This window comes from Suricata suricatta, chromosome 2 (assembly GCF_006229205.1).
Source record: "Suricata suricatta isolate VVHF042 chromosome 2, meerkat_22Aug2017_6uvM2_HiC, whole genome shotgun sequence".
Lineage (NCBI taxonomy): Eukaryota > Metazoa > Chordata > Mammalia > Carnivora > Herpestidae > Suricata > Suricata suricatta.
Window position 1 is genome coordinate 159,400,188 of NC_043701.1, and position 10,328 is coordinate 159,410,515.

General features: G+C 57.1%; 2 protein-coding genes across 4 annotated transcripts in view; both read left to right on the top strand.

Moving 5' to 3' along the window:
• The first annotated feature begins 64 nt into the window (after positions 1-64).
• Positions 65-5,313, top strand: TWNK (twinkle mtDNA helicase). Its single transcript, XM_029932397.1, has 6 exons — positions 65-221; positions 669-1,913; positions 2,332-2,572; positions 2,724-2,831; positions 3,148-3,289; positions 4,137-5,313. The coding sequence occupies exons 2-6, from the start codon at positions 671-673 to the stop codon at positions 4,455-4,457; spliced, it is 2,055 nt and encodes a 684-aa protein (XP_029788257.1). The 5' UTR covers positions 65-221; positions 669-670; the 3' UTR covers positions 4,458-5,313.
• Positions 5,314-7,190: 1,877 nt separating this feature from the next.
• LZTS2 (leucine zipper tumor suppressor 2) overlaps positions 7,191-10,328 on the top strand; it is a 10,486-nt gene continuing 7,348 nt past the window's right edge. The window contains exon 1 of one of the 3 annotated variants that reach the window (XM_029932405.1): positions 7,191-7,683. The gene's annotated coding sequence lies outside the window, so the exon portion shown is untranslated. Of the gene's footprint in view, positions 7,684-9,315; positions 9,333-9,850; positions 10,079-10,328 lie in introns of those variants that run through there. The other 2 variants (XM_029932407.1, XM_029932406.1) reach the window with 2 other exon arrangements.

Here is a 10,328-nt window from a genome sequence, read left to right on the forward strand (position 1 = left end):
GGGAACACTTGTGTCCGGGGAGTTTTGCTTCCGCGGTCATAGCGCAGGGCGTGGGTCAGTGACCCACGTTTCGGTCGAGAGGGGCGAGGGGAAGGTGGGTGATGCGCGGCCACCGTCGCGAGCGGCGCAGCTCTTGGCCGTAGAGCCAAGGGAGGACGCGGGCGCGGGGGCGAGGTGGGCGCGGGGACCGGCGGGAGCCGCTCGGTGGCGCTCTACTTGTGGTGAGTCCCCTTCGAAGGAAGGAGAGGCGAGAAGAGCCTGGGGTTGGGGGCTGGAGCGTTGGGGCCAGGAAGGACGCAGGCGGCACTAGAGATGAAGACGGCGCGGAGATCCCCTGGAGGGGCGGGAATGGTGAGGAGATGATCTAGACCAGGCACGGCGGTGAGGGGCAGTGTGGAGGGTCGTAGAGGTGAGGTGGTAGCTGCACAGCGCCATGCAGATCGCCAGATAGAAGCCCCTGGACGTGAAAGGGTCCTGTAGATGGCCATAGATGTGAAGTAGCAATGCCGAGGGGCTGAGGAGGATTCAGAGAGGGAAGGGAGAAGTTGGAAGAAAGAACCTCTGGCGGGTTCTTTGGAGTGCTGTGGATCTCTAGGATCCAACCTAGTGAAGGGTCCTGAACCAGGCACGGAAGGCATTTCAAGTAGTGACTTCCTCGATTTGACTAGGAATGTGGGTACTCCTTCGAGGTGGGTACCCCCTCCGTATCCTGCTGCCCCTGCGTGGGGAGTGGATGGGTCGCAGGGGCCTACCCAGAAGCCTGGTCCCTGGCCCTCCTCGAAGACGGTACAGGAAAGAAGCTCTCCCAGCCTTGGAGGTACCAGTGTTGCCTGTAACTGCAACTGAAATCCGCCAGTATTTGCGGGCACATGGGATCCCCTTCCAAGATGGCCACAGCTGCCTGCGGGCACCCAGCCCCTTTGTGAAAGCCTTGCCGCTTAAGGACCAGAATGGTGCCACTGCTGCCTTCAGCCTCTTCATTGACAAGACCACAGGTCGCTTTCTCTGCATGACCAGCCTAGCAGAGGGAAGCTGGGAAGACTTCCAGGCGAGTGTGGAGGGACGAGGAGATGGAGCCAGAGAGGGGATCTTGCTCAGTGAGGCCCCAGAAGCGGAGGACAGTGAGGAGGTCCGGAGGATCTGGGACCGAGCTGTACCTCTCTGGGAGCTGCCTGAGCCCGAGGAGGCCCAGCTGGCTCGGATAATGTTTGGCCTTACCAAAGTGACGGACGACACGCTCAGGCGTTTCAATGTGCGGTATTTGCGGCCTGCTCGCAGCCTCATCTTCCCTTGGCTCTCCCCTGGAGGTTTGGGATTACGAGGCCTGAAGCTGCTAGGGGCTGAAGGCCAGGGAGATGGAGTGCACTACAAGGAAACCACCATTCCCCGGCCTGGTGTCTACCACAATCTGTTTGGGTTACCACTAATCAGTCGTCGAGATGTTGAGGTGGTACTAACGAGTCGTGAGCTGGATAGCCTGGCCTTGAGCCAATCCACAGGGCTGCCCACTCTTGCCCTCCCCCGCGGAGCAGCCTGCTTACCCCCTGCCTTGCTCCCTTACCTCGAACAGTTTCGACGTATTGTGCTCTGGCTAGGAGATGACCTGAGGTCCTGGGAAGCTGCCAAGCTGTTTGCTCGAAAACTGAATCCCAAGCGATGCTCCTTGGTGCGGCCTGGAGACCAGCAGCCCCGTCCCCTGGAGGCCCTGAACCGAGGCTTAAATCTTTCTCGTATTCTGCGTACCGCCCTGCCCGCCTGGCACAAGTCGATTGTGTCTTTCCGGCAGCTTCGGGAGGAGGTGCTAGGAGAACTGTCAAATGTGGAACAGGCAGCTGGCATCCGCTGGAACCGCTTCCCAGATCTCAATCGTCTTCTGAAGGGCCATCGGAAGGGCGAGCTGACAGTCTTCACAGGTGAGCCTTTGGGAAATCACTACTTGGGGTAAGAGCCAGAGGATCATGTGTGGGTTTGGGCCATGGTAAATGTTACAGAGGAGGCTTCTCCCAACTTTGAAGCCCTTGCTCCGGGTCTTAATTTTAAGGGTAGAGGGGCACCTGGGTGGCTCAGTAGGTTACGTGCCTGGCTTCAGCTCAGGTCATGATCTCACGGTTCGTGGGTTCAACCCCACGTCAGGCTCTGTGCTGACAGCTAGCTCAGAGTCTGGAGCCTGTCTTCAGATTATGTATCTCCCTATCTCTCTGACCCTCCCCTGCCCGCGTTATCTCTCTGTCTCTCAAAAATAAGTTTAAAAACATTAAAAAAATTTTTTAAAGAAAATTTTAAGGGTAGAACTTTCTTCCCTTACCCAGGTCTGTATTCAACCCCCTGCAGGGCCAACAGGCAGTGGGAAGACCACATTCATCAGTGAGTATGCCCTGGATTTGTGTACCCAGGGGGTAAACACCCTTTGGGGTAGCTTTGAGATCAGCAACGTGAGACTCGCCCGGGTCATGCTGACTCAGTTTGCCGTGGGGCGGCTAGAAGAGCAACTGGACAAATACGAGGAGTGGGCTGACCGCTTCGAAGACCTGCCTCTCTATTTCATGACTTTCCACGGGCAGCAGAGCATCAGGTGAGGTTCCGAGGCCTAGGGTTTTCAAAGAATGGGAAGGCAGGAGAACACATGCCCAGCCGAATTTTCAGGAATGCTGGCTCTTCTGCTGGCATGGTCTAGAGACCACTTGTAATTGCCTCTTGAATTCATTGCCTCTTCCTCTTCCCAGGACTGTAATAGACACGATGCAACATGCCGTATACGTGTATGACATTTGTCACGTGGTCATCGACAATCTGCAGTTCATGATGGGGCAGGAGCAGCTGTCCACAGACAGGTGAAGTCCTTTCGTGTAACTGGAACCGGCTTCAACATGCGTGTCTTCTTAGGCAGCTGGCCTTTAGGCACACACACTGTGTTCTGGTTTTCTGACACGTGTGCCAGCACACACCACCCCACGTGTACTTGTATCTTCATAGAAGTGTGGGTTGTGGCCGCGGGAGGTAGGGACAGGGACCTCCGCGCGAGTCCTCCGGGAGCGTGGAGCAGGGTGGGTTTGCGGCGTGGGGAAATGTGAATGAATCGAGTGTGTGCATGTTCTTTTCCTTCTGTCTATGTCCGGTGACCTCTTTACTTTGTTGGGGTGGGGGCAGGATTGCAGCTCAAGACTACATCGTCGGAGCCTTTCGAAAGTTTGCAACAGACAATAGCTGCCATGTGACACTGGTCATTCATCCCCGGAAAGAGGATGATGACAAGGAGCTGCAGACAGCGTCAATTTTTGGCTCAGCCAAAGTAAGTGGCTTTTAGAGGAGCCCAAGCTTAGGAGGGTAGAGGGGGCAGGTGTGACCAGGGATGGCCCTCATTCAGCCTCAGATCATCTTGACTGTCCACCTAGAAGAGGCAGGAGACAGCTGTCGCTGGGGCTGGAAGTATAAAGGCTGCTAATAGTTGGTACTCTGCCCCCTTTGCCCTCTAGGAGCTCGCGTCGTCCAGTGGGGAAAATAGCGAGACAGCGATTGTAGCTCAGTATGATAAGAGCTACCGTAGGCAACACAGGCATTTGGGGAACCATGAAACCTCTGAGTCCGCCTGGGACATCTGGAGAGACTTCTTCACCATTTGGGGAAAGGGGGTGTGAACAAAGGTTGGGTTGAGTTTTGGCAGACAGTAAGTGTTAAGTAATTGAATAAATGGGAGCGGCTTCTGGGCAGCAGGACCAGCCGAGTCCTGGAGCTTCCAGGGATACACTGAGTGCCTGTTACATCCCAGGCCTGGGCACAGGGCACACAGGCTGGGGAGCACAGGCTCTGCCACAGTGGAACAAACGTGGAGAGAAAAGAGGAACACAGAAGTGGAAAGATGATGGATGGTTCATTCTTTATTTATGGGGATCAAGAATGGTCTCTGATGAAGGAGACCTGAATTATAAGAAGCAGGGGTTGAGTGGGGTGGTGGGCTGTGGAGAAGTGCTACAGTCAGAGGGAATAGCATGTACAAAATCTGGAACTGAAGGACTCAGGTGGCCCCAGGTTGTGGTCAGTAGTTTGTAGCTCTGCCATTCTTCCTGGACCCTCAATTTCCTTTCTGCTTGTCATATGTCTTCTCACTGCTCCTTTCTCCTTCTGCCCCCGTCCCCCAGGCAAGCCAGGAAGCGGACAACGTTCTGATCCTACAGGACCGGAAACTGGTAACTGGTCCAGGGAAACGGTATCTGCAGGTGTCCAAGAACCGCTTTGATGGAGACGTAGGTGTCTTCCCACTTGAATTCAACAAGAGCTCTCTCACCTTCTCCATACCACCAAAGAGCAAGGCTCGGCTCAAGAAGGTCAAGGATGACAATGGGCTAGTGGCCAAAAAGCCCCCATCTGGCAAAAAGGGGGCTGTGCCCCAGAACTCTGAGACTTGCTTGGATCAGGCCCACCAGCCCTGCCAGCCAGACCCCTCCAAGCCCTCCAGGTGAAGGTAGTGCAGAGCTGGACACTGAAATGAGCCTGGCCAGAAAGGCAGGGGCATAGACCTTAGCCCTCTGGCAAGGCTACCTCTGTCCTGTAGGCCTAAGCTAGGGATCTTCCTCAGTCACAGGGGCCTAACCTAGGGCAGAGTTCCATCGTGAGAGACCTGAGAACTTCCTGTGTGCCAGGCTTCGTTCTAGGTCTTGGGAATACAAGACAGATGAGGTCCCTGCTTCCCTGGAACCTGTAGTCTGGCAAGGGAGACAAGAAAAATAATGAACAAACACAAAACATATTTTTAGACAGGGAAATGAGCCATGAAGAAAACAGTAGTGCAGTACATACAGCCTAGTGTAGATGAAGGTCTGAATAGGTGTCTCTTAGCAGAGGACATTTGAGATGGGTTCAAAGAACTAGGATTGAGCCATGTGAACATGTGGAGAAAGGGATCCAAGCAGACAGGAAATGAGATACAGAGCCCCTCAGGTGGGAGTGAGCAAATTGAGTTCAAAGCAGTGAGTTCAGGCATGGACGGGAATAGAGGACTTCTTGCCAAACTCCAGCCCAGGCATCTGGAGCCAAAGGGTGACATGGTGGGTACCAGACTCCTCTGTTGCCCATTCTGGACCCTGCCATGAGGTGGCACTCCATACCATTGGATCCTAGGTGCTTGACCCTGTAGTATCAGGGCCCCAAAAGTGGAAGCTGGCCAGAGAGCCCTGGAAGAAAGCTGTGAGCCCAGAGTGCCTGCCACATGGACCACATTACGTGTTCCGCCACCTCAGACCACTGGAGTGGGTTCAGTCAGGACTTTTTGTAGAGCCTTTTCTAGTTTTACTGAAAACAATTTTTCCATTGCCTTTGTTTCCGTGTTTTTTCTTCTATGTCCACCAGGTGTCTCCCCAGTCCAGAACTGGATTTTCCTCCTGCTTTCTATAGGGAGTCTGAGCTGTGCACCCCCAAGGAAGCAGGGGCATTAAAGGGCCTTCACCCACACACCCTCTCATACCCTTCTTGACTTAGGGATGACAGGATGGTGTCTCTTTATCCTTATCTTCCCTGAAGATCTCCATGTGATCCGTGGCACAAGTGTGGGTCACTGGGCCACATGCCTAGGCCCTGCCTGACCAGCTGTCCCTCGGTGATACGAGCCACTTGCTGACCTCTCTTGAGTGCAGGCTCACACTGTCTTTTATCTGGGTCCCCATCCGTTTTGCTGTCCTTGTATGCTCACTGTTTCTCTTATGTCGGTATGTCAGATGGGGGCAGAGCTCCTAGGATTCTTTAAAAATGAAGAACCTAGGGTCTACCTCCCCCCCCCCCATACATACACACAGACGTTTCTAATTCTGGAGGTTTGAGAAAAGTTACAGGATTTCTCATCTTCAACAAGTACTGAAAGAGATGGTAATGTAAGAGACCTTGTGAAAAATAGTTCTAAATGAGAGCACTTTTCCATCCCACTTCCTCTGCTATCCTCAAGCCCTATTTTCCCTTTAGATTTGCATGCAAGAGTGGTCACAATGCCAGGTGTTCTGAGGGAGCTGGGGAGACGCCTTTTGTAAGGGTAGGCAGGCGCTTCCTGCTCCCTCCAAGCAGGGCTGCATTACCAGGCTCCCCCAGTCCACCCAAGTGGGCTCCTGGGGCTCTGTAGAAGGCTCTGGGCGCTCTGGTCTGTTGCGTGCGAGAATTACGGCTACAACTGACTCCTGAAATAGACCCTGGAACAAAGTTGTTCTCTGGAGAAGAACCTGTGGGGGGAGGGAGGGGGTAGCTCCTCTAGGGCCTCCCTTCTTGGGGGTCTCTCCCAGACCGGCTGGAGCCAGGCCTCCTAATCCCGCAGTAATCATTCCCAGCCGCTGGCTGGTCTAGGCCTCATCCAGGGTCTGTAACAACGTCAGCCATGCCTTCCAGATGCACACCACCAGGTCAGTCCTACCTCTGAGGATGTGGGGTCTACTCCTGGTGTATTCTCAGGAAATCCCTGAGATCCCGTGAATTGGGGCTAGAGGGATAGATACACACTTGCCTGTTTGTCTTGCCCCACCCTCCTAGCAGACTCCTGTCCCCCCAGCACAAGACAGAATGATGTGGGGCAGGAGAAGCAATTGCTTCCCCAGCCCCACTCCCTGTTCAAGAGTCCCTGGAGCCTAGAAAGCAATGGAGGAATCCCCTGGGTCCTGTGTAAGGTCCCTGGGATCCACTATCCTTGTACCCAACCAGAGCAGATTAAGTCAAGTTACCCGGGTTCTGCCCATGTCCAATTGGATATTAGGAATCTCCCTGAGAGTTCAGGAAGGGCCTGGCCAAGCAGGGTTCAGCTGGGTCTGCAGTCCTCTCCTCAGGTTCTGCCTAACATTTGGCGGGGCGGGGGTGCTTTTGTCCTCCAGCAGCTTCTTTACTGCAGATGGGTTTGAGAAGGGACTAAATTCACTGTACTTCCGCTGCCCAAGTAGGCTGCAAGCCTGGCCCAGATACCTATATACATCACAGTCTGTGCCCTCCCACAGGCTGCCTTGGGCGCCATGGAGGGAGGGAGCCCTAGGTGCCTCCCTGCAATACAAGGCAACTTCCTGTTTGTGCCTGTGGGTGGAACTTTACGAGTCTAAGGGAAGCCTGGCCCTGCTCTGTGGGGGGCCCCGAACTGGCGGGCACGGTTACCTGGGCACCTACTCCAGGGGAGGGGGAGGTGGTTCTACTAGGGCAGCTCTGGCCGGAGGGTGGGGCGGGGTCCGTTTTGGTGAAACCTGAGCCTTCTTTGTCTGCTTCCAAGGGGTTTTCCCTGTGCCTGGGGAATGAGCTGAGAGCGGACTAGGTCTGGCTCCCTACAGGGCTGGGCAAGTGGCAGTAAAGCCCTATCGCCAACTTGGGTAGGGCACCCAGACAGTTTAAGCTCTCGGTCACGTGCCGCTCTCCCCTTCCCCAGGTCGAAAGCCAAATCCAGACGGCTGTGAGGTCGGAGGCCAGCGGGGCAGCCTCCGGGTACCGCTGTGCGACTTCGGGGCTGGATACCGGGTCGGCTGTTGAGGGGGTGCTGGGCAGACCACTCCCCTCCTGGGCCGGGGGCGCGGCCTCAGCCGCCCCGCCCCGCCCCGCTCCACCAGGCCGGGCCAGGCGGGCGCCCGGAGTCCGGAGCCCGGAGCTGGCTGCGAGCCGGCGGATCTGCGGCGAGGAGGTACCCGCGCTGGAGCAGGAGCTGGGCGGGAGCTGGAGTGGCGGCGCAGGTGGCGCTGGGTGAGTGGTGGGGACACGGAGGTATCGGAACTTCTGCCTTCCACACATCTCGGCTCTGGAGCGAACTTTCCCGGTCTGGGAAAGCCGAGGATTGGAGTGAGAAGGGGGTTCCCACTTTGGGGAAGGGGGAGAGGGGCCGCAGTCGAGGAGTCTGAACCGGGAACCGACACAGAAAGTCACATCAACGGGCACACACGCAGACAGACCCACGCACTTGGGACACACGAACACACGTGCATTCAGGAAAGGACGCGCCCCATAGATTACCCCTACAGTTCCTGGAGCAGCGCCACTGGCCGGCACGGACCCCCAGTGGACAGAGCTCTCTGCTGTCGCGCACTTGACGGGGGTTGGAGAAAAGGGCTGCCCTGTGACCGCCGACGGGGGCGGGCCGGGTGGGACACCTCGGGAGGTTCCTGCTTCCTGGCCGCCCACAGGTGAAGACTAAGACGTAAACAGGCGCCGAGCACGTGATCGCTTCGCAGACAAGTGGGCTGTGCTACCCCACCCGCGCATCAGGGCGAGGACCTCCCTCCCCAGTCCTGGGAGAGTCTGCAAGGTCTCCAGCCCGGCAGTGTTCCATTCTCCGCCTAGAGAAGTGCTAAGTCTTCCCACAGAAATGGGAGCAAAACGCCCCCTGGGGTTCGGGTAGCTCAGGACTGGACACTTGGGGTGGGGTGACCTGGGCTCCTCTCCTTCCTTCACCCGAACATGTTCACGGTGCCCTCATCCCTGATCGGAGAAAGGCGTTATTTTTGATGGCAGTGTACAGAGCGCCTGCCCCATACCTCCAGTCTGGGGAGCAGCTGCCTGAGCCCCAGTGGGTCCCCTTCCTACCAATACCCTCCATGCAGAACTGGGAGCTCTTACTCCCAGTGTAGGAAGGGACTACAGCGAGGGTGGGAGTCCTCCTTTCCCGGGGTATGCATGAGGGTAAATGTCCCTAAATACAGGAGTGGGCCTGGCTCCATCCTCTAGAAGGGAGGATGAGCCCCCTCCCCCAGGGAATGAGGGAGTGGGCAGCAGCCCTCTGCCTCCCTCCCCACCCCACCCTCCACCCCTACACACATGCTGAGCCCAGCTGCTGCCTGAGCTTCTGGGCTGGCTGCCAGAAAGGGGAGGAGGCTCCTGGTGCCCCAAGAGGCTGGGATCAGGGCAAGGCCAGGGGAGGGGGTCTCTCCTGGGGAGGGGGGATCATTCTGTTCTTGTAAGGCTCAGGGTCTGGGATGAGCCTCAGGGTGGTTGGGTTATGTCTCCCTTTCCAGGGAAAAAGAAAGAAAAACAACCCTTTCCACAGAGCTAAAAATAGAGCTGAGAGCCGGCCAGGACTGTGGCCTGGAAGGGGGGGGATGCTTCTTCCTGGGGCAGAGGAGCTCTGGCAGGCCTTGGCCTTGGGGGTGGGGATGCAAGTAGGGGGTGGGAAGCTGTCGTTGCCCAAGGGGTGTGGGCATCAGCTGACCTGACTGGGCCACAGAGACCCCTCAGGGAAAGTCTGTGTGGTAGAATGTTTGTGAAACACATTGTGTATGAAAGTTGTCTGGCTGGGAATAAGACCACCAGTGTGTGAAAGATGCTTAGGAGAAAAAGCCTGCTTAAGATTTTGAGTCGGTTGTAAGGACTTTGAGTTGTTGTGAAAGACTGTGCACAAGGTATGTGACACGAAGTATGTCTGTGTGTGAGTTGGCCTGAAAGATTATGGAAAGGAGCATGGAGCCACGTGATGGAGGAGGCTGTGTGATTGTGGCTGAGTGGGGCTGCATGTGGGAAAGGTCGTGTGGGTGTTACAACGATTGTGTTGTTTGCCAGAAGGTGAGATTATCTGTGATCCTGAGAAGACAGAGGAATATTGTCAGCTGTGAGGCTAGTGTAGGTTTGGATGGCTCACCCCAATTATTGTTGGGGTACCAAGGGCTGCCTCTCTCTCCCAGCAATGACTTCCCTCTTAAATGATTCTTAGGGAAGATTGGGGAGCAGAGAGCCGCGCCTGGGACAGGCCTGGGCTCGCGCAGGAGAGGGTACAGGGCTGGGGAGTCGATAGGGGCTCCCAAGGTGGCGGGCGGGTAGGCGGTGGGGGAGTGGTGACAGGATGTATTCTCCGAATGGGCCGCCAGGGGGCGCCGCCTCCACAAGTCCAAATATCCCTCCTTAAACAGCTGGCGGTGGGGGGCAGACCCGGCGCATTCCTCGGCCCCCGACTTGTCCTGGGGCGCAGGGTCCCGGCAGCGGGGGTTGTGGGGGCTCCGACCCTCGGCGTCCTGCTCTGGACTCTCTCGCCGGAGAGTGTGTCTTGCAGGGGAGGCTTCGACCGAAGAAGCGGCGGGGGAAGGGCGGCCGCCGTGGCGCCCGGCTCTTTGTGCTCGAACAATGACCAGTTGCCGCTGGCCCCGGGGCCCGGGTAGGGGTAGAAGATGACCCGCCGCAGCGGCCGAGTCCTGAGCCTACCGGTTCTCGGAGTAGGGGGGCGGGGGTACGGGGAACGGGGATCCTAGGTCCCGCAGTGCAGCCCATGCGTGCGCCGGGCCGGCCTCGCGTGACGCGGGGTGCCTGCGCGTGTCCGCGCCCGGGGCGGGGACGCCCCTCCGAGCCCTCCCCTGCGCTGCACCGCCCACTCGGGCTGTCCGGGGGCCGGCCGGGCTGGGGGCGCC

What these genes read in the sequence shown, in the direction of transcription:
- TWNK (XM_029932397.1), top strand. Translation starts at nt 671, where the DNA reads ATGTGGGTACTCCTTCGAGGTGGGTACCCCCTCCGTATCCTGCTGCCC. An exon ending in CGAGCTGACAGTCTTCACAG is followed by an intron (nt 1,914 to 2,331) that starts GTGAGCCTTTGG and finishes AACCCCCTGCAG; the next exon opens with GGCCAACAGGCAGTGGGAAG. An exon ending in CACGGGCAGCAGAGCATCAG is followed by an intron (nt 2,573 to 2,723) that starts GTGAGGTTCCGA and finishes TCCTCTTCCCAG; the next exon opens with GACTGTAATAGACACGATGC.